This window comes from Eretmochelys imbricata, chromosome 9 (genome assembly GCF_965152235.1).
Source record: "Eretmochelys imbricata isolate rEreImb1 chromosome 9, rEreImb1.hap1, whole genome shotgun sequence".
Taxonomy (NCBI): Eukaryota; Metazoa; Chordata; order Testudines; family Cheloniidae; genus Eretmochelys; species Eretmochelys imbricata.
Window position 1 is genome coordinate 56,816,825 of NC_135580.1, and position 23,636 is coordinate 56,840,460.

At 46.5% G+C, this 23,636-nt stretch overlaps 1 protein-coding gene across 1 annotated transcript in view; it reads left to right on the forward strand.

Moving 5' to 3' along the window:
* Positions 1 to 23,636, forward strand: part of ZNF185 (zinc finger protein 185 with LIM domain) — a gene marked incomplete at its 5' end in the record, with an annotated part of 71,319 nt that overhangs the window by 12,645 nt on the left and 35,038 nt on the right. Inside the window, 10 exons of the mRNA XM_077825544.1 lie at positions 2,499 to 2,582; positions 3,789 to 3,827; positions 4,713 to 4,796; positions 8,370 to 8,447; positions 9,084 to 9,164; positions 11,083 to 11,166; positions 12,345 to 12,428; positions 17,235 to 17,330; positions 18,059 to 18,157; positions 19,399 to 19,494. Of these exons, the coding sequence (XP_077681670.1) occupies positions 2,499 to 2,582; positions 3,789 to 3,827; positions 4,713 to 4,796; positions 8,370 to 8,447; positions 9,084 to 9,164; positions 11,083 to 11,166; positions 12,345 to 12,428; positions 17,235 to 17,330; positions 18,059 to 18,157; positions 19,399 to 19,494 (825 nt within the window). The remainder of the gene's footprint in view (positions 1 to 2,498; positions 2,583 to 3,788; positions 3,828 to 4,712; positions 4,797 to 8,369; positions 8,448 to 9,083; positions 9,165 to 11,082; positions 11,167 to 12,344; positions 12,429 to 17,234; positions 17,331 to 18,058; positions 18,158 to 19,398; positions 19,495 to 23,636) is intronic.

The window sequence follows — 23,636 nt, forward strand, 5'->3', positions numbered from 1 at the left end:
GGAAGGAACAATCAGTTGCACACATACAAAATGGGAAATTACTGGCTAGGAAGGAGTACTACGGAAAGGGATCTTGGGGTCATAGTTGACCACAAACTAAATATGAGTCAACAGTGTAACACTGCTGCAAAAAAAAGCGAACATCATTCTGGGATGTATTAGCAGGAGTGTTGTAAGCGAGACACAAAAAAGTAATTCTTCTGCTCTACTCTGTGCTGATTAGTCCTCAACTGTAGTATTGTGTTTAGTTCTGGGTGCCACATTTCAGGAAAGATGTGGACAAATTGGAGAAAGTCCAGAGAAGAGTAACAAAACTGATTAAAGGTCTAGAAAACATGACCTCTGAGAGAAGATTGAAAAAACTGGGTTTGTTTAGTCTGGAAAAGAGAAGAGTGAAAGGGGACATGATAACAGTTTTCAAGTGCATAAAAGGTTGTTACAAGGAGGAGGGAGAAAATTTTTTCTTCCTAACCTTTGAGGATAGGATAAGAAGCAAAGGGATTCAATTGCAGCAATGGAAGTTTAGGTTGGACATTAGGAAAAACTTCCTAACTGTCAGAGTGGTTAAGCACTGGAATAAATTGCCTAGGGAGGTTGTGGAATCTTCATCATTGAGGATTTTAAAGAGCAGGTTGGACAAACACCTTTCAGGGATGGTCTAGATAATACTTAGTCCTGCCATGAGTGCAGGGGACTGGACTAGATGACCTCTTGAGGTCCCTTCCAGCTCTATGTTTCTTTGATTTTGCCCACTTTCCACTGTGGGCAAAAAACTGAGGTTGGCATCACCCTATCCACATTTAGTGGTACCAAAATCTTCAAATGAATCTGTATAGACACACCTGGTCCATTCAGCAATCCAGCTGTGAAGCCCAGGCCCCACACTCTGTATTTGCCCTATTTTATTATGTACCATATTGCAACCTTTCATTGCCTTTGGACAGTAATCTCCTTGAGCTAGGGACTCTATTGTTTGCTTGGCACATTTCACCCATTGCCCAGAGCTACGTACATGCCTGGTACAGTATAAATAGTATGAAGGCGGGAATTGATACCTGGCCACCACAGTGATGGGTACAGAATAAATGGACAGATAGGCCATTGTTACTACCCTTGGCTCTTGCTTGATTTATGCTCTTTCCAGTGGAGTCTGATAAAAGTCTTCAGTGACTCATTCACCTCTAGCCCCCTACTGTCTCAGTCTTCTGCCTCCCAGCTTCATCATTGGAACGTGCTTTCTTTACTCCTGAGGGAATTCTGTGCCAAAAAAAAATAAAAATTCTGTGCCCAATATTTTAAAATTCTGCAAAATTTTGCAAATTTCATTTGTCAAATAAATGTGGAGGCTCCAGCACAGGGCACTGGCTGTACAGAGGTGGGAGATGACTGTACATCTCCCCCTCCCACTCCCAGGACATGGACTTAGCGATAAGGCTGCACCCAAACCTGACACAGTGCAAAGACTGGACCTGCCCCAGAAACACCACAGAGCCCTGCCCCTCCGTGCCAGGTGCATCAGGTATGGGCAGGCAGGATCCAAGTGTGGAGGAGCTTAGTGTGGGGGGAATTCAGGTGTGGGTTGAGAGGGTTCTGTGTGGGGCAATGTGGGTGCAAGCGGCTCAGTGGGGGATCTGAGTGCAGGCAGGGATCTGGATGCACAGGGGCTTGCTGGGGGGTTCTGGATGCAATGGTAATGGGACTCTGCGGGAGGATCCAGGTGAAGGTGGTTAGAGCTCAGCAGTGGGATCTGAGTGTGCAGGGGATAGAGCTCAGGAGGGGGGGTCTGGGTGTGGGAGGCTCAGTGCAGGGAGCCAGATGCTGGGGGAGTGGGGCTTTGTAGGGTTGGGATCCAGGTGCAGCCAGTTGGAGCTTGGTAGGTTGGGGATCTGGGTGTGGGTGGCTCATCAGCGTGGTCCAGGTACAGGGGGGAGCGGGACTCTTTGGGGGGGTTCTGGGTGCAGTGTGGGTGAGGCTCGGTGGGAGGGTTTGGGTATGAGGGGGTCAGAATGCATGGGGGTTGGATGGATGGGGGATCAGCTCCCTGCACAGTGATCTCCACCCCTGAAACTGAGGAATGATGGGTGCAGGAACAGCTGAGAATGGGGGTGGGGGGAGTTTGCAGAGCTTCCTACAGCCGGGGTGAGAAATCTGGGGTACGGTCTGACATGGCCCTGGATGCCATGCAGGGCAGAGGAAGTTCTGTTCTCCCCAGCCCAGCCGAGACTAGCAGCTGAGCCCGGCACAGGGAAGGAGCCACCAGCCATATCTTACCCATTCCTGCCCATACCCCACAGTGATTTACCTCTCTGTTGGCTGCCCTGGGCACCCGAAACATACTGCTGGGGAGGGTCGCATGACTGCTTTTGTGGCTTCCCTTTGCTTCCCTATCAGAAAGTCATTTTTCTGCGGGGAAACAAAGAAATCTGCAGGGGACATAAATTCTTTGTCTGTGCAGTGGCGTAGAATTCCCCCAGGAGTATCTCTTCCTTCTCTTCCAGGACAGAGGCAGCCAACAGTGTACTGAGGCGCACAGCCAGCAGGGAGCGCTCTTACGTCCTCTCTGCTGCCAAGAAAAGCAATGGGTGAGTCTCATGGGAGGGGTAAACAGAAATTGAAACTATTAGCAGATGTTTCACAGGGACTTGTGAGCCTGATCCATTGAAGGCAATATGAGTCTTTCCATTGGCATCTATTGGCTTTGAATCAAGTCCTAACTGAGAAAAGTCCAAGGAACTGCAGAACTGGGCATATCCATTGAAGGACTTTTGAAGTGTTTCCCATCCGAGAGGGAAAGGAGCAGAAGGAAAGAAAAACAGCCTGAAATCTTTGAAAAAATGATTCCTAACTCTCTAGAACCCACAACTAAGATGCATATTTTCAGGCCTGGCTGCTCAGAACATCCCAAACACCTGTTTTCTCCATCCCAGCTTTATTGCACCAAGGAGAGAGGGGACAGGGGCAGAAGGGGCTTGCAAACATTAGTATGGGCCAAAGAATCTTCCACAAAGAAATTGGATTCCAAGCAGGATTTGCATCCAGTTTAGATAAGCTCCTTGGGGCAGGGACTGTCTTTTACCATATGTTATGAGGCCCCCCACATCTCAGCTGCAGCTCCAGTAACAGGAGAAGTGTAAGTATGCAGAGATATTGCTGGTGTAAGAAGCTCCTCTATCCAACTCTTCCCTGGGGGTTGTAAAGGTCAGTTCCACTGGTCAAAATAAGATTGATCTCCCAGGAGAAGTGACTGCAATTTTTGCAGCTTAAAGGGCATCTTTTCCCCTCTTGGTCTAACTTGGGGTGGCACAATGAGGCGGCAGAGAGGCTGGCAATGCCTGTGAGGGAATGGGAGAAGCAAGGAGGGAATGTGCCACAGCAGTGACATAAAGTGGTGTAATTTACACAAGGGTAATAAGATAGTGTACCTTGCACTGATTTGGAATTCAGCTGGTGTGCAAAACAAATGCCGTATATGTGGCAGAAGGATTTTGTGTGTAACAAGAAAAAAACTACTAAAAGGAAGGTGTAAAATATGAGGGGGTGACTTTATTTTACACCTTCTTATCAGATGCTTTTCCTGCTTTCGCCCCCTAGGTGTGTAAGTTACATTGGTTTTGTATACCCACTCACTGCTAGATCTGTGCAAACAGCATTACATGGCCCTATATGCAAAATAGCATCACCCTTCAGTTCTCTGTCAAATTTGTCTCAGCGCCTCCCATGAGAACTGCTCCTATGCCAGGTTTGCTCACTGGCTTCATGCAATCTTTGCCCTTGTATCTCCTTTACAGAAGCCCAACACAAGAAGTACCACCCTTCATTGCCAAGAGGTGAGTCATTGGCTCTGTGCCCCAAAATTACAGTAGAGCTCCCATTCTATGATACCATCTCAGTGAAGTGGATTCTATTAAGGGCTAGGGTTTGGAGTTTCCATCTGGTGTGAAATTGTAGTCTGGGAAAATGCCTAGATAGGCTGGACCCATCCGTTTGGGCTGACTTATACTGACACTGGAAAGCTCCTAGTGGGATGAACATGGCAACTTAGTCTATATCTACAATGGCCCTTTTGTCATAAAACTTTTTTCACTCAGAGGTGTGAAAAAACACCCCCCTGAACAACAAAAGTTTTAATGACGAAAAGCACAGGAGTGGACAGGACTTGGTTAGCAGAAGCTGCTCTCAGCGCTGAAGCTGCCACCCCTCATTGGCGATGGCTTTATTTTGTTGCCAGGAGACAAAGTGGCTGTACAGCACACCTCACAACGGCGCGGCTGCAGTGGCAGAGCCACGCCGTTGCAAGGTGTGCAGTGTAGACATAGCCCTAGACACTGAACTGGAAGATGACAACCGTGGATTGTCAGGAATCGTGGAATTGTGGTTGGGAGATCATGGGGATCCACTTCCCTTTCTCCTCCAGAAGAGATTGGCCCCTGCAATCAGGGCCACCACTGGGCTTTTAACTTTCTGAGCAGTCAGTCCCACACAGAGAAAGGCTATCGAGGTGAGGGTAAGGGCTTGCTTCACTCAGCCAGTTAACAACATATTCATTGTTAAGTCCAGCTGTGGACTCCAGGGACAGAAACAAAGTTTGACCCTAAGACGAACAGAGAAAAATTCTACAGCATGAGGGGAGATGAAATAAAATGTTTGAACAAGTGTGTGTGCACGTGTGTATAATGATGTGATATTTGTGTTTTTATTTTTCATCCTGAAAGCGTTGAGATTGAGGAGGAAGGAGGACTGCACATGAAGAATCAGACCCTTCCGGCTTCATCAAGGTTTGGTCTTGGTGGCAAAAGGTAATGTCCCTGCCTCTGGATTACTCTGTGTGTGTTTAGGATGAGGTCCATTTTCCAGCTTGTCTTCCTGCGTGACACTGAAGATAGTTGCTGGTGAAAGGTGACAGTCTTTCTGACCACAGTTGATGATGGAGGGTCCCCTCCCACAAGAAGCAGGGCAAGGATGGCTAGGGCTGGAGATGGGACACTAGGCAGGGTAGGCCAGAGTTCTGAGGCGGCCCTGAGCATTCTCTCTCTCAGGTGGTTGACTGGCTCACATGGTCAGGGTCTAACTGGCCACCATATGTGGAGTTGGGAAGGAATTCTCCCCCAGATCAGATCGGCAGTGACCTTGGGTGGGTTTTGCCTTCCTGTGCTTTGCAGGGGTGCAGGTCACTTGCCAGGATTATCTGGGTATCTCTCACTTCATCATTTCTCTGCCAATGCAGGGTTTTGGGCTCTGATGCACCTCAGTCCCTTCTATTCTCTGCCTGTGGCACATAATAATCTAGTCTCCTGTGGTCTCCTGTACTTTGGTCTCATTTTGGGTTTAGTGTGTGGGTGCTGGGTGGTGCTGGTGGCCTGTGTTCTATGGGAGGTTAGACTAGATGATCTTGTGGGCCCTTCTGGCCTTAAATTCTGTTACATCCTTGGCCATCCCTGCTGAAGAGGGCAGGGGCCAAAAAAAACAGGTCAACTAATTCTAGGGGACAAAAGGGCAGGGGTGGGAATGGGGCCAAAGGGAGTGAAGGAGCCATGCTGATAGGCCTGGAGACTGATGGCCTGTGTGACCAACTATAGTGTGGGGGAGGAGCAATGCAAGCTTCCTCCAAAACACCACTGCTTCTCTCTTGCCTTAAAGGTGAGGGGAGTTCAACCTCTATTGCGCATTTAGTCTTGATGTCATTTCAATGAGGAGCTCATATGCCACAATGATAAGCATGGTGTAAATTCCTAGAGAGACAGAACAAGCTAAGAAGCCAGTGCTAGTTCTGACTGGCTCACCTATCCATTGAACAGCCATCAGATGGTAACGATTTTCCTAAATTAGGAGCCTTGGCTGGATGAACTGATTCAGCTACTTAGCTAATTATTTCCAGTCCACTAAGCCAACTGTCCCGTCTTGTTGGATTTTATATTAAATTAATCTACCTTGACAATGGTAGCATAATTTCGGTCTGACCTCCAGGACTAGAGCCATGTATTAGTTTTCAATTGATTGTTACTGCGGTGGTAAATGTCACCCTACTTTCTGAAGAAGAGCACTGTGTAAGCTCAAAAGCTTGTCTATCTCACCAACAGAACTTGGTCCAGTAAAGATATTACTTCCCCCACTTTGTGTCTCTAGTATTCTTGGGCCAACACGGCTACAACAACACTGCATACTCTAACTTCAAGCATCCAGCAAACTGGACGTCCCACTGAAAGCCCACCATTGTATAGAAAGGATCGTTATCATAGTAAATGGGCCACTGCACTCTTATCTTGGCACCTGAGGCCCAATGACCAGCTCCATCCAATTTAAAGGAGGTGCAGTGACAGCCCCCTGCAATCTGTGTTGACTGGAAAAGTGTTGGCTGTGCTGCTGGGCTTCAGAGGAGGTGGGAAGAGTGAAAGAGTTGTGGAAGGGGAGACACACCTGTCCTCAGAGGGAAAAATCCTGGTGATTTCCCCATGGCTTCTTCCACTTTAGAATTCAGGTGTCACCTTCCACTTGAACAGCGGGGTTGGTGCCAGATACCAGTATTGTTGGTATTTCTGCTGTTCTTAAGACTAGTGGCCACACACAGCAGAGAATCCAATAGCCAGAGCCTCTCTGGCTAGAGGACTTTGTCTTCTGGGATGAAGTAGTTGCATCACAAAACTGTGATGTATTCTCATGACAATAAGATCCAGGACCATAGCTGGAGTTTCTTTGGGAAATGTTTCTCTCCCTCTTCTCCCCATCCCAATTTTTTTTCCCAAGGAAAATTATATTTTTTTATTTTAAATGTATTGGATTTTCATCTAAACATTTTTTGGTTTTCATTTTTCAGTGAAAACCCCAAACATTTCAGTGACATTTCACAGACATTTTTCATGAAAAAGACTGTTTAATGTAAAAAGCCATTTTCAATTAATAAAACATTTAGGCAGAATTTTTTTTGACCATCCCTAGTCACAGCATCAAGACTCAGGTGTATTGATGCAACATCACAACATGGTGACATTTACATCTTTATCTCTCTAACTTGGCTCTTATTCTGAGACCTATTACTGTACCATATCAGTCCCAATATAATGTGGGGTAAACAAAAAATTGGGGGCAGTGATGTGAAAGTGAACTTAGAGATGTTTCAGAGTAACAGCCGTGTTAGTCTGTATTCGCAAAAAGAAAAGGAGTACTTGTGGCACCTTAGAGACTAACCAATTTATTTGAGCATAAGCTTTCGTGAGCTACAGCATACAGCTACAGCATACATATGCATAAGCTTTCGTGAGCTACAGCATACATATGCATCCATATTTGCTCATGCTCAAATAAATTGGTTAGTCTCTAAGGTGCCACAAGTCCTCCTTTTCTTTTTTTGAACTTAGAGATGTGTGGGATTGTCATGTCCTATGGGTAACACTATTTGTCCTATAGGGGAATGTGGTCTGTTCATCACTTACGTGCACTCCTCCTTACACAATATGTACGAATGGAAATTTGCCTTCATTGGTAGTGGTTATAATGATATTTACATTTATACAATTATAATAAGGATCTCAAAGCATGTTACCAACATTAATTAATGAAGCCTTCCAATACACCTTGTTTCAGTAGCAGCATCACAAGCTCTTCCTACATTGGGGTGGGAGACTTAAGGAGGGCACTACTAGCTCTTGCACACTGGAAGGCGCTGTACTGCCAGTTAAGGAGTAAAGGGTTTATTATCAGACAAATGCTGTATGTTGTTTGTGAATAGGTTGGCTTTTTCCCACATGTTCTCCAACAGGGGGCAGCACCTCTTCAAAAATTTGGCCTATGTACAAAGTCATTTTTGGGTAGGGAAGGGAATACAAGCACACAGGGCACAGTAGACTGTATGCATGCATATACTATGCAGCTGTTCGACGTGCTCCTGCCAGTTATTGGCACTCTGAGGCCTTGACCACGAAGTCCCCATTGTGCTAGGTGCTAGACAGACCCTGTGTTAAAAAGTTCACAGTCACAAGTGTGAGGGAATCCTTGCACAGAGCCCCATTGATGTCAGTAACTTCAGTGAGCCCTGCATGGGTGCAGATGTCTGCCCATGAGCGTTGCATTGCAGTCTTGAGGCCTTGAAATGGCTATTAAACTGTCATTGGTGAGCCTGGTGATGGTGCCATCAGGAAGGGTCCACAAGACCTGGGTTCAAAGCCCTGCTCTACCACAGACTTCCTGTGTGAGTTTAGACAGGTCACTTGGCCTCCTCAGTTCCCTATCTGTACAGTGGTGCTAATAGGGCTGCCCTGCCTCCCAGGGGGTTGTGAAGATAACTACAGTAGACTGGCAGATGCTCAGATACTCTGGTCATGATGGCCAGATAAGTACCTTAAATAGATATTGCATTATTATTCTTTTATTGCCAGTATCAATGGGGTGAGAAAGAGACCAACTGGGTCTTCCTGGAGTAAGCCAAAACCAATGACTGCTGTTTCCACCACAAGGTAAGAGTGGTGGTACTGATGGTACTCACATGGGAAACCTGTCTGTCCCTTTACCCTACCCTGGTGTGTGTTGCCCCTTGAACTTATTTGAAAGGTAAAGTGAAGCAGTCTTGCCAAGCACAGTCCCTCTGTGCAGGAGGCACTTTCACCATATTAGGGGAGGGAGCATTAAATATGGTAATCTGCTGTCTTCTGGAATACACAGCTGCAAAAAAATTCAGCTGCAAGAATTCAGAGTCAAACTGGTCAAAAGCCCAAAAGGAGTTTAATGAAAAAATTTGTATTTGTCTTTGTTGCAAAGTGTTTGGAATGGAACCGTTTTCATTTTTTTCAAAAATGGTCACCATTTTTTTACATTCCCGATGTTTTTATCAAAAATGTTATCGAAATTGTTATTGACCGTTTTCAATGTAATTGAAAAACAAGCGCTTTGGTAAATGATATTTTTTAAAAAATGTTCTCAATTAAACACAGTTTTTTCTGCAAATAATGGAACATTTTGCCCACAACAGTTAAAAATGTTGGGGGGGGCTGTTTTTTTGATGGGGAAAAAAACCTTTTTGATAACAAATTTTGACCAGCTTAGTCGTGAGCTAGTTTGCTCATTGAGCACATTTTTCTTTGCTGTCTTCGCAGCTTTGACACAGACAGTAAGAGCCAAGCCACCAGATCCTGGAGTGAAAGCACATCACAGATCTCCAGTTACACTGAAATCAGGTGCAGTGCATGAGTTCTAAGTTTCTCAAACCTCCGGGGTAGCCATAATATATGGCTGCTGAGACAAACCACCACTGGGGCTGTTTCTTCTTGGTGATGCTTACTTGTATCTGGGCCATGTGATTGTTTTCCTAGAATCATAGAAATGTAGGGCTGGAAGGGACCCTGAGAAGTCATCTAGCCCAGTCCACTGCTGTGAGGCAGGACCAAGTAAACCTAGACTATCCCTGTTGGGTCCAATCTGTTCTTAAAAACCTCCAAAGATGGGGATTCCACAACCTCCCTTAGAAGCCTATGAGCCCTGAGAGTTAGAAAGTTTTTCCTAATATCTAACCTATATCTCCCTTGCTGCAGATTAAACCCATTACTTCTTGTCCTACCTTCAGTGGTCATGGAGAGAACTGATCACAGTCCTCTTTATAACAGCCCTTATCTCAATACTAAACATGCTGAGTTGTTTTAACCTTTCCCTATAGATCAGGTTTTCTAAACATTTTATCTGTTTTGTTGCTGTCTCTGGACTCTCAACATTTGTCCACACCTTTCTTAAAGTGTTTCATCCAAAACTGGACCCAGTACTCCACCTGAGGCCTCACCCAGTGCTGAGTAGAGCGGGACAGTTACCTCCAATGTCTTACATATAACACTCTTGTGAATACACCCCAGAGTGATATTAGCCCTTTTTGCAGCTGCATCCCAATGCTGACTAATGGATGCAGTGCAGTCATTGAACAGTCCCCACCATAGCACTGATGCTTCAGTGCTACAAATAAAGCTGAGGAGGCTTCTTCTATTTTATGACAGAGTTAACATTTAGACTGAAATTTGCCCTGTTTGGTGTCAGTCTCAGAAAGGGAAGATAGCTGCCAGCATCCAGCTTCCGGTTACCTGATTTTCAGAGGTTCTGAATCACAAGTCTGTGGGGACTGGCTGTTCAGCACCTCTGAACAGCACCCACTTTCTGACAGCTAGGGTATCAGCAGAGTAAAATGTAGAGCCTTATTTCCTGAGCTAAGCAATATTTCATTTTAACCCAGTCCCTGCACTGTATATATTACAACACACCACATTCCCTCACCTCCCTGGCAGTAGCATTTCTCCTCTGTCCCCCAGCCCCAGCCCTAGCTAATTTTTATTGCATTTTGCCTGCCAAAATGGTGAAGACAGACAGACCGCAAATGGCAAGTCCTGGTCTGAAATCAGGTCACAGCATGGGAAGAGGTAATAAGTCACGAAGGACTGGCTGTGCTGCTTGACAGAGAGCATAAGCCTTCTTTTCATTCAGAAGAGTATTGGTCAGTGATTGCAGACAATCTGAGAGTCACGGTCACAGGCCAGTCTCCGAGCACATCACCTGCTGCCTGAGTTGTGCCTTATCATGTTTTCCACTGGTCCTTCCCTGCCCCAACAGAGTCTGCCATGTGTCCCAGTCCCCAAGGAACTCCTCTGTCCATTCCTTACTTTTCTTAGTGGGCTCCCAACTGCCCCCAGCAAGCTGTGCACCTGCCAATCACAATTTGAGTTTGAAGCACTGTGGCTCCCTCGAATGCTGCACCAGACCCGGGCACAAAAGTAGCTAAAAAGCCAGACAAAGAGCTTCCCAGATAACGTCATGCACACACTCTAAACTCACATAATCACTGTGAAGTGTCGAGACCACTTGCAATGAACATCAGGAACACTTGAGCTCCATTTTGATTCCTGTGGGAAGAGGGGAAGTGATCCGATCCAGAAGAACAGTTTATTCAGTATTTCTGAAGTGTTCCTTGCACTGCTGCAGGGAGCAGACCTTCACTCCATGTGCACACATTTCTATCGGGGATGGAGTGTTCAGTGCAGCGCAGGGTGTCTTGGAAAGTAGGGGGACATTCACACTTTATCTTGTGTTTTATTAATTATTGTTTATTGTGATTATCAGTGACAAAGTGGATGAGGAGAAGCCTGTTGAGACTTCTCCAGCTGAAGCAACAACAACCAAACCCACTCTGGCTACGGGCAAAAGGTAGAGTTGCTGCGGAGTTTGTTACATGAAATAAGCCTGCATGCGAGCGGGTGCTCCCAACTCATATGTACTTTGCGTGGCAGGTGGTGCCACTTGCTATGCTATTGGCTTCACTAGCTCCACTGAAGAAGGGGTGGTTCCTCTCAGTATTGAGAAAGACTCTGTTCTGCCCAATGAGCAAGCAGTGAGGCACTTAGTTTGTTCTACCCAAGAGTAGATGGGGGCTGATATCCTTCCCATATTCAGATCTCCTCTGCCCCTAATCTCAGTTATACCCACCAGTCCAGCTGAGAAGGCTTGCTACCCATTTCTTTTATACAGACCTCCTCTGGCCTAGGTTATAATGTTTGTCTATTTCAGAGATCCTTCTGTCCTTTCCTCAGGTTCAGACTTCCATGGGTGGAAGAAACTCATTTGCTTACTATGTCCCATGTTAGTGGAGCTCTCTTCCCTCTCATGTTCACTGCTCAGAGTTTGTTTGCTATGTTTGGTTGGATCAGAACAGGCTTCAGACCTATTTATTTGGCCTTTCCTTTTAAATTCTGTCTTCCTTTGCTATATGGGACTTCAATAACTGTAGAGGGCTTGGATGTACCAAATGAATTTGTGGTAGCATGTCCGGTTAATTGCAACTTTCTTTCTATATTTAATCAGTGAAGAAAGAGTTATAAATGCGCCCAAGCCAATGCCTCAGAGTGAAATAAAGTTGAGAGCCACCTCCTCTCCAGAGAAAAGGTAGAGTTCAGACGGTGTTGATGTTCCCTTAGTCAAGGTCCATGAATATATCCCTGTGTCTCATTATTGCAGCGAATGCATGATCCTAGAGCACTGGCCATGGTGGGAGTTATCTGACATGGCCACTCCTACCTGTGCAATCATTCAGTGTGTGAGATAGTCTCCCAAAAGACAGAAGGGATCACTGTTGCTTGAGCTAGGCAGGGCAAAGAGTGAAGAAAGATTACACTGTAGGGAACAATTGGCAGAGTGAGAAAATAGACACAGCAGCTGAACAGGTTCATGGTGGCTCTGATTTATATGATTAGCTTGAGCAGAGTGGGCTATCCTCCAGTATATTTCTGTTTTTTCCTATGCACCCCTGTATTATATTTCCATAAGTTATATTAGGCTACAGTACAAGTATTACATACCAAGTCTTACTTTTGGTTTTTTGTTACTAGTGACAAATCAGTTAAAGAGGAGCGTGACCTGATCTCCTGGGATGAATCGGTTCCAAAAGCCACCACCATTTCCACAGGGGAAAGGTAGAGTCCATATGAAACACCTTCCCTCCTCCTGCCGTGAAATGAGGGTTGTGCAGAGAGTGAAATAGATGCTGTCTGTCTCTGCCTGTTGGGTGTTCCCTTTAGCTGTCCTTGTGCCTGCAGTGCAAGAGCCCTCTGATGAAAGGTTAGTATAGTAAATCAGGCTTAGTCCAGGAGGCAGGCAGTAAAAGGCGCTGTAACCAGGTGTCACCGAGTCACCGGGCCAGTGCTCTGGAACTACTCCATATGAAGCCAGTCAGGACTCTGGTGTGGCATGCCTTCTCTCTCTGAGCATACTGTTTCCAGGGCAAGAAGGGTACACAGCTTCGACCTTCCTGGGTCTGACCCCAGAGCATTCAGCATCCCCTTTCACACCGTGCATTTCCCACAGTGAGTCCACCCGTGCGGGACTCCTGGGGAAGCCAGCGGGCCCTGCACCCCAACTCCACAGTCAGAACTGACTCTCAGCCAGCCAGTAAAATAGAACGTTTATTATTCGACAGGAACACAGCGTAGAAATCAGTGACTTCTCCCCCTCTTCCAGTCCAACACAGCAGACTGCCAGCTTCCCCCTCTTCCGGTTCAACACAGCAGACTGCCAGCTTCCAGCCATCCGACCTCAGACAGCCCCATTGCTCCTCCTCCTTCTTTTTGGTCTCACTTCCTGGGTAGAGTCACCTGGTTGTCACCTGGTTGCATCCCCCTCCTGGGTCTCAGGTTATGAAGGGCACCGGTCATAGTATAGGTGCAGGCAGCTAGAGCAGCCTCACCTGCCCGAGAGGTCCTAGCCAAAGTCACACACTCCTATTCCCACTACCGAGGTATTGGTGCAGCACACAGGGAAACTGAGGCACACACAGTATACATGCAAAACAGTAAAACTCACATAGGCTCAACAGTAAAACTCACATGCAGCATAACAAGGGAAAATCCCCACTTGATCACACCAGGAAAACGGGGCAGCCTGATGTGAAGGTAGCATAGCAAGTGGCTAAATGTCTCTTCTACCCCTGGAGCACATTCTTTTCAGAAGTAGCTGTTGTGGGTGTTCTCCCCACATCTCTAATGAAAGCTGCCTACCACTGCCCTCTTTACCTTCAGCATAAGATCAGTGATGTAGCACTCATTTATATAGCTCATTTCATCTAGCAGGATCTGAAATCAGGTTTGACTGTTGACCTGATTCACGTGTGCTGGAGAAAGAGAGGAGAGGAAAATGCAAATTGAAGCCCCTGCAATAGTGTTACCTTGAGAATTCACCCTGAGGGAGGACAGTGGTGTTTAAGACATTGCATGCCCTAGAAGTTTCCCCTCTTCCTTTTCCTCTCTCTCTGCCCTCCCCTGATTCCCCCTTTCACCTCAGAAGACTACTCATTTGTATAGTTTCCACCTTTAGGAGAAACAGCTGCCAGCTCCAGCTCTCAGCAGCCTACTAGACCAGAGCAGCAACCTCCTTTCTCCAGGCCTGGCAGCTACAACACTCTTGAAGGGGTAGACATCTCCTCTCAGCACAGCAAAGGGGATTAACCCCTTTCTTGCTCAGCCAGAGATGGGGCACATATACTCCATCACACTTCCCTCCTTGCCTAAAGGTTGTGTCTCTAGCTCAGGTGGGAGGCAGGTTGGTGATGCAGTGTGTGATGGAAGCTTGCAGTGAGGCTTCCTGTGCTGTGGATAAATTGATTGCCAAACCAGCCTCTTTCACCAGCTGCAAAGTCATAGAATCATAGAAGATTAGGGTTGGAAGAGACCTCAGGGGGTCATCTAGTCCAACCCCCTGCTCAAAGCAGGACCAACATCAACTAAATCATCCCAGCCAAGGCTTTGTCAAGCCGGGCCTTAAAAACCTCTAAGGATGGAGATTCCACTACCTCCCTAGGTAATCCATTCCAGTGCTTCACCATCCTCCTAGTGAAATAGTGTTTCCTAATATCCAGCCTAGACCTCCCCCACTGTAACTTGAGACCATTGCTCCTTGTTCTGTTATTTGCCACCACTGAGAACAGCCGAGCTCCATCCTCTTTGGGACCCCCCTTCAGGTAGTTGAAGGCTGCTATCAAATCCCCCCTCACTCTTCTCTTCTGCAGACTAAACAAGCCCAGTTCCCTCAGCCTCTCCTCGTTAGTCATGTACCCCAGCCTCCTAATCATTTTTGTTGCCCTCTGCTGGACTCTCTCCAATTTGTCCACATCCTTCCTGAAGTTGGCGACCCCAAACTGGATGTAATACTCCATATATGACCTCACCAGTGCGGAATAGAATAGAGGGAAATAATCACTTCCCTAGATCTGCTGCAATGCTCCTACTAATGCAGCCAATATGCCATTGGCCTTCTTGGCAACAAGGGCAGGCACACTGTTGACTTATATCCAGTTTCTTGGCCACTGTAATCCACAGGTCCTTTTCTGCAGAACTGCCGCTTAGCCAGTTGGCCCCCAGCCGGTAGCAGTGCATGATATTCTTCAGTCCTAAGTGCAGGACTCTGCACTTGTCCTTGTTGAGCCTCATCAGCTTTCTTTTGGCCCAATCCTCCAATTTGTCTAGGTCACTCTGGACCTTATCCCTACCCTCCAGCATTTCTATCTCTTCCCCAAGCTTAGTGTAATCCACGCACTTGCTGAAGGTGCAATCCATCTCATCATCCAGATGTTAATGAAGAAGATGAATAAAAGTGGTCCCAGGACCGACCCCTGGGGCACTCCACTTGCTGGCAAAAATACTGTGGGAGACCGTATCAAAAGCTTTGCTAAAGTCAAGGTATATCATGTTCACTGCTTTCCCCATATCCACAGTGTCAGTTATCTCATCATAGAAGGCAATCAGGTTGGTCAGGCATGACTTGCCCTTGGTGAATCCATGTTGACTGTTCGTGGTCACCTTCCTCTCCTCCAAGTGCTTCAAAATGGATTCCTTGAGGTCTCACTCCATGATTTTTCTGGGGACTGAGGTGAGGCTGATCAGTCTGTAGTTCCCTGGATTCTCCTTCTTCCCTTTTCAAAGATGGGCACTATATATGCCTTTTTCCAATTTTCTGGGACCTCCCTCGATTGCCATGAGTTTTCAGAGATAATGGCCAATGGCTCTGCAATCACATCAGTCAACTCCTTCAGCATCCTTGGTTGCATTGCATTCATCCCCATGGACTTGTGCATATCCAGCTTTTCTAAATAGTCCTTCACCTTTTGTTTCACTACTGAGGGCTGCTCACCTCCTCCTCCTCCTGTGCTGCCCAGTGCAGCTATCTGGGAGCTGACCTTGTCTGTGAAGACCGAGGCAAAAAAAGCATTGAGTATGTCAGCTTTTTCCACACCATCTGTCACTATGTTGCCTCCCCCATTCAGTAAGGATCCCATGCTTTCCCTGACCACCTTCTTGTTGCTAACATACCTGTAGAAACCCTTCTTGTTACCCTTCACGTCCCTTGCTAGCTGCAACTCCAGTTGTGCCTTGGCCTTCCTGATTACACCCCTGCACACTCTAGCAATATTTTTATACTCCTCTCTAGTCATCTGTCCACATTTCCACTTCTTGTAAGCTTCCTTTTTGAGTTTAAGCTCACCAAAGATTTCACTGTTACGGTTGCCTGCCAAATTTGCTATTCTTGCTGCACTTCGGGATGGATTGTTCCTGCGCCCTCAATAAGGCTTTTTTAAAATACAGCCAGCTCTCCTGGACTCCTTGCCCTGTTCATATTAGCCTCCCAGGGGATCTTGCCCATCAGTTCCCTAAGGGAGTCTAAGTCTGCTTTTCTGAAGTCTAGGATCCTTATTTATCTACTCTCCTTTCTTCCTTTTTTCAGGATCCTGAACTCAACCATCTCATGGTCACTGCTTCCTAAGTTGCCACCCACTTTTACTTCCCCTACCAATTCTTCCCTGTTCGTAAGTAGCAGGTCAAGAGGAGCACGGCCCCTAGTCGGTTCCTCCAGCACTTGTACCAGGAAGTTGTCCCCAACACTCTCCAAAAACTTCCTGGATTGTCTGTGCACTGCTGTATTGCTCTCCCAGCAGATGTCAGGGTGATTGAAGTCCCCCATGAGAACAAGGGCCTGTCATCCTGAGATTTCGGTAAGCTGTCCGAAGAAAGTCTTGTCTACCTCATTTGTCTGATCCGGTGGTTGATAGCACACGCCCACCACAACATCACCCTTGTTGCTCTCGCCTCTAAACTTAACCCAAAGACTCTCAACCGGCTTTTCTCCTTGTAACAACTTTTTATGTATTTGAAAACTGTTATCATGTCCCCTCTTACTGTTCTCTTCTCCAGAATAAACAAACCCAATTTTTTCAATCTTCTGTCAGAGGTCATGTTTTCTAGACTTTTAATCATTTTTGTTGCTCTTCTCTGGACTTTCTCCAAGTTGTCCACATCTTTCCTGAAATGTGGCACCCAGAACTGGACACAATACTACAGTTGAGGCCTAATCTACAAAGAGTAGAGTGGAAGAATTACTTCTCATGTCTTGTTTACAACACTCCTGCTAATACATCCCAGAATGATGTTCGCTTTTTTTGCAGCAGCGTTACGCTGTTGACTCATATTTAGCTTGTGATCCCCCAGATCCCTTTCTGCAGTACTCCTTCCTAGGTAGTCATTTCCCATTTTGTATGTGTGCAACATACTAAATGGAGTACTTTGCATTTGTACTTATTGAATTTCATCCTATTTTCTTCAGACCATTTCTAGTGTTTCACACAGTGCAACCTTGTTGGTCTAGACAGTAATTCCACTGAATGCCCTTTATGAAGCACTTTAACAACACATATGAGCGAGTGAAGCAGTTTAATGACTCTCCTCCTCTGGCAGGTCCAGCCCCCGATCTAGAGACTTTCCCGCACAAACCACTGATGACAGATTCACAGCCCCTGGATATCTGGGTGATGCAGAATGTGACCCTGAAAGGTACGTGGGTGTTGCATTTAGTGGGGTTATCCAGGAAATCTGAGGACAAAGGGAAATCTAAAGGCCACTCCTCTCGGAAGGTACTCTTATTATAGCCATCAGCCCTGGAGTGTGAAATGATGAAAAGGACTGTGCAGAAGAGTGTAGATACCCCAGCTTGCAGGACGTAGGGTGAGCCCAAGGTGTATTTCACCTCAGCCTTTCCTGACAAGATTTGAACACTTGAGCTCTATTCTCTCGTCAATGCCATGTGCTCCGAGGGATTAGAACTGTTAGTTCTTAGCCAGTGTATATCCTAGTCACCATAAGATGCTGCAGAGGCAACAGAGGTGTTGAAGGACAACTGAAATATATAGACAGGTTTCAGAGTAGCAGCCGTGTTAGTCTGTATCCGCAAAAAGAAAAGGAGTACTTGTGGCACCTTAGAGACTAACAAATTTATTTGAGCATATGCATGCATCCGATGAAGTGAGCTGTAGCTCACGAAAGCTCATGCTCAAATAAATTTGTTAGTCTCTAACGTGCCACAAGTACTCCTTTTCTTTTTGAAATATATAGAATGTCAGTGTCAGTAGGTTGGCACATTGAAATGCAATTGGGGCCCATGAAACAATCCCCACAGAAAGAGCCTTTGAACAATTGAACAGAGTCTTTCCTTTTTCTCAGCAAATAGAAGAGGTTTACATGTTGATTCAGGTGCCAGCGATGGGCTTTTCCTTCCTTACCAGATCTGTCCCAGGCTATGAGGAGGGACGCCCCACAAAAGAGGTCAGATATGAGAGTACCACAGCCACAAAGCACAAAGAGCCTGAACTGAATGTGACAAGGTAAGGAGTTAGGGGACACAACCATCATATTGCTCTGATGATGAATTCCTGAGCTATGTTCCGTTCCCCTTTTGTCTAAGGCTTTGGAAGTGCCTGTTGCTCACTAACCTCTAAGCGTCAAGCAGCTGCAGAACATCACATTTTGAAATTACCATGCCAGGTGCCAATTCCATCTATTCCCTGCAGGGGCCTCTGGCACTGCTGCACCTTGGTCCCTCCTTTTCTCTGCCTGTAGCACACAGTAGTTTGCTCTAATTCTGGATGTGCAGGTGCTATGTGGTGCTGGTGGCTTGTGACATACATGAGGTCAGACTAGATGATCTGCTGGTCCCTTCTGGCCTTAAACTTTATTACTTTACAATGTTCAGGGCAATTAGGCCAAGCAATTCCAAACTCGCTGACAATGGGGTTTAATTTGAGTAATTAATATTCAGATGATATTCACTGAAAATCAAATCTCAGTGAACTGATCTAATATAGCCCAAGCTTCTTCCAATGTTCCCAAGATCTATCCATTGCATGTGTGTCTTCATGGGTACAATCCAGCCCTCAGAAATGCATGCAGGACTCTCACTGACTTCTGTAGACTTTGCACTTGTGTATAGTTGGGTGGAATAGAGCCTGTGCTAAGGGTCTCCTAACTCCAGCATAAAAGAGGCCAAGTAACAAAATAGTAATTTCTATAGCAACTCACACCCCTTAATTGTACATGAGTGAACTTAGCCTCACAACCCCCTCTCTTAGATAAGTAAATATGATTATCCCATGTTACAGATGAAGAAACAGAGGCAGAGCAACTAAAAGAGTCTTGCCAAAGGACAGACAGTGAATCAGTGGCAGAGCTATTAGAGGTGCATGTCTTCTCAGTCCCAGCATTGTGCCTTAATCATAAGACCTCATCCTTTCTTCCCAGTCTGACCCTGGGTGTTGACTTGATGTGCAGGTGCTGACCCTGGATCAGACTCCATTGGCTATTGGTCTTTGCTTACAACTGTCAAGCCACTATTGCTGGGAGGAAAACTCATAGAATGCTGTACATCCCAGATTAATGGGTAGTGCGAAGAGGGGTTTAGCAAAAGGAGTTCTGTAGTCCACGTTTATTTTGCTTTGTCTATACTTCCCACACATTGCCATGTTCTGGAACAGATATTTCATAAAGGATCTAGCCATTTCAGAATCTAATTCCATGAGCCAATCTCCAAGGCCCTTTGCACACTGGAATGACCCTCCTTCTTTGGTAGGTCCAGCCCTTCATCTGGAGTCAGCAGCGCTGTTATCCAAGAGGTCCAACACAAAGTTCCCATGCACCTGGATGATGAAGAATTTGACTTCAACAGGTGAGGGGGAGATGTGTGTTTTTTTTCGAGTGCTGTCCCTGTGGGTGCTCCACTTTAGGTGTTTGTGAGCCCCTGCACTCGTAGTCGGAGACTTTTAGTAGCAGTGCCTGGTTGGGTCGACAGTGAACTGACGCTGTGCCACCAACCCCGACTCAGTTCCTTCTCTACTGCCCTTGGCTACAAGTGGGAGCAATCAGCAGCACCTCTTACTTTGTAGTTAATTAGTTACAGTCAGTTACTTAGTTTCCTTATTAGCAGCTATTTAGTTTGTTTCCCTTTTCTTTTCTCCTTGGTTTAAAAAAAAACAATAAAACCTCACAGCCAGGAACTTCAGAAAAACAGCCATTATGAGAGTGAAAGCCCGCCCCCAATGGGAATGCCCGGTTTGCTGGGCTCTCAGCGCCTTGCCTCCAGGCTTGGAGCGCCTGTCCTTGACAGCCACCCTCGTGTGTTTGCTGCCTGTGTGTGAGTGCCTCCAGCGCAGGCAGTAACGCAGTGCTACATTGCCTCAGGCTCACAGAAAGGCAGGAGTGGAATGATCTCTGGGACCTGTGTCAGGGCATGAGGCTTGGGACCCTCCCCCCTCACTTCACCGGCCACGGCTTCAGATCGGAGTGCCCCGCTGGGCGTCACTTGAGGAAGCACCTGGGTCCCTACTGCAGGAATAAAAAAACCAAAACAAAACAAAAAAACCCACATCAGATAATAATAGCACCGACTGTGCTGTCAGCGCCAGGAGCTCGGGTGGCTGAGAGCTCCGGCACTGCTGCAGACAGAGACTTCGGGGAACGGCTCCGGCACAGGCACTGAGAGGAGGTTGGAGACCCGTGCCTCCACGCCACAGGCTACAGCCGCTCCGTGGGCAGCTATCCAGTTCCGGCACTGCCTGTGTTGTCAGCACTGGGAGCCAAGGTGGTGGAAAACCCCAGCACGCCGGCTCCACTGGCTATGTCTATACTACGAAATTAGGTCGAATTTATAGAAGTCGGTTTTGTAGAAAGCGTTTTTATACGGTCAATTGTGTGTCCTCACATAAATGCTCTAAGTGCATTTAGTTGGCATTTAGTCAGCGGAGTGCATCGAGGCAACTGTCGACTTCCGGAGCGTTGCACTGTGGATAGCTATCCCACAGTTCCCGCAGTCTCCACCACCCATTTGAATTCTGGGTAGAAATCCCAATGCCTGATGGGGCAAAAACATTGTCACGGGTGGTTCTGGGTACATATCGTCAGGCCCCCGTCCCTCCCTCCCCCTGTGAAAGCAACGGCAGACAATCGTTTCGCGCCTTTTTTCCTGGGTTACCCATGGAGATGCCATACCACGGCAAGCATGAAGCCCGCTCAGCTCACTGTCACCGTATGTCTCCTGGGTACTGGCAGACACGGTACTGCATTGCTACACATCAGTCGCTCATTGCCTTTTGGCAGCAGATGGTGCAGTATGACTGGTAGCCATCGTTGCCGTACTCCAGGGTGCTCTTTTAGCCAACCTCGGTGAGGTTGCTCAGGGGCGCCTGGGCAAACATGGGAGTGACTCAGCCAGGTCATTTCGCTTTTAAGTTTTGTCTCATGGCGATTCAGTCCTGCCAGCAGCCCTACTGCACTGTCTTCTAATGAGCAGCCAGGAGACGATGATGGCCAGCAGTCATACTGCACCATCTTCTGCTGAGCACCCAGGAGATGACGATGGTCAGCAGTCATACTGCACCGTCTACTGCCAGCAAGATGTATAAAGATAAATGAAGTGGATCAAAACAAGAAATAGACCAGATTTGGTTTTGTATTCATTTTCTCCTCCCTCCCCCTGTGAAATCAACGACCTGCTAAACCCAGGGTTTTGAGTTCTATCCTTGAGGGGGCCATTCTGTTTCTCCTTGATGCAAAGTCACCCCCTTTGTTGATTTTAATTCCCTGTAAGTCAACCCTGTAAGCCATGTTGTCAGTCACCCCTCCCTCCGTCAGAGCAATGGCAGAAAATTGTTTCGTGCCTTTTTTCAGCACAGATGCTATAGCACTGGGGACATGGAGCCTGCTCAGATCACCGCGGCTATTATGAGCACTATAAACACTGCACGCGTTAGCCAACAGGATATGCAGAACCATAACCTGCAAGAAAAGTGAAACCAGGCGAGGAGGAGGCTACTGCAGCGCGGTGACGAGACTGATGGGGACATAGACATAGACTTCTCACAAAGTATGGGTCCCTGCAATGTGCGCATCATGGTGTCAATTGGGCAGGTTCATGGCATCGAACGCAGATTCTGGGCCCTGGGAACAAGCACAGAGTGGTGGGACCGCATAGTGTTGCAGGTCTGGGACGATTCCCAGTGGCTGTGAAACTTTCGCACGCGTAAGGGCACTTTCATGGAATTTTGTGAATTGCTTTCCCCTGCCCTGAGGCGCAAGACTACCAAGATGAGAGCAGCCCTCACAGTTGAGAAGCGAATGGTGATAGCCCTGTGGAAGCTTGCAATGCCAGACAGTTACTGGTCAGTCGGGAATCAATTTGGAGTGGGCAAATCTACTGTGCTGTGATGCAGGTAGCCAACGCTATCACTGAGTTGCTGATATCAGGGTAGTGACTCTGGGAAATGTGCAGGTCATAGTGGATGAGTGGTATAGAGAAAGTAAATAAGGAAGTGTTATTTACTCCTTCGCATAACACAAGAACATGGGGTCATTAAATGAAATTAATAGGCAGCAGGTTTAAAACAAACAAAAGGAAGTATTTCTTCACACAACACACAGTCAACTTGTGGAACTCCTTGCCAGAAGATGTTGTGAAGACCAAGACTATAACAGGGTTCAAAAAAGAACTAGATACATTCATGGAGAATAGGTCCATCAATGGCTATTAGCCAGGATGGGCAGGGATGGTGTCCCTAACCTCTGTTTGCCAGAAGCTGGGAATGGGGGACAGGGGATGGATCACTTGATGATTACCTGTTCTGTTCATTCCCTCTAGGGCACTTGGCATTGGCTACTGTCAGAAGACAGGCTACTGGGCTCGATGGACCTTTGGTCTGACCCAGTATGGCTGTTTTTATGTACAGAATTATCATCATTCTGCAAAATTCACAATAAATACCATAAGTGGACACTAGAGATTCTGTGGACCATATTCATAGCCCTTGTGTCCTGTGAGTTGGGGCTGGACATGATGCAGAAGCATAATGTTAATTTCCAGGAAACCTACAGAAATCCAACTAGAATCCTTGTAAAGTTCAGCCTTAATCTAAGGTCACAGACTTAGAGCGCTATGTGTCTAGATGTGTGTCTAAAATAGAATTAGAGCCGTGTGCCTACAAGGTGCTGATCCCATCTTGTGAAATAGTCATTACTCTGCACTTCCACTGAAAATTCATGGGAACTGAAGATGCATGTCCCTTTTGGGAGGTGTTCTGCTCTTTTCAGGATCAGTCCCCATGTCAGTTGCTTGGCATCCTGGAGCACAATTTTGAAATTGATCCCCATTGACACAAGACCTTGACCGACTTCTCTTTCTTTGTGCATTTAGCTTAGCCATCAGGTGGTTCAGATATTGTGTTAATGGGTTTTCTCCTTCTTTGTTAGCTCTGCCACAGAGTGTGGAGAGAGAAGCGCCACCAGAGAGATAAGACATGAGAGTAATAGAACCACAAACTACTACAAACTGGTGTGACCAGGGTCCCGGGGGGGCAACGCCAAAATTACTCACTTAGAGCAAACTATAAAGAATGGGGCAGACAAGCCCCCAAACCAGTGGTTATTCTAATGCTTAGATACATGAAGCTAGCAACAAAACAGCTTTTATAATAACATATTGGTTACCCAGAAGCCGATAACACAGTTATCTTGAAGCAACTCAGGCTTTGGGCTCTCACCCAGACAGCGAAGTCAAATATGATGAGGATTATTGAAAATCTTGTTCATCATATAAAAGTTCTACCAATCCCAAAGGATGGACACGTTACCTCCAGGTCAATTAATATTTTAAATCTAACCCCAAAACATGCTTATAGCCAAATTTTATTAACTAAACTAAAATTTATTAATAAAAAGAAAAGAGAGAGTATTGGTTAAAAGATCATTATACATACAGACATGAATAAAGTTCTAAGGTTAGTTTCATAGTAGAGATGGTGAGCTTTAGAGTTGCAAAGA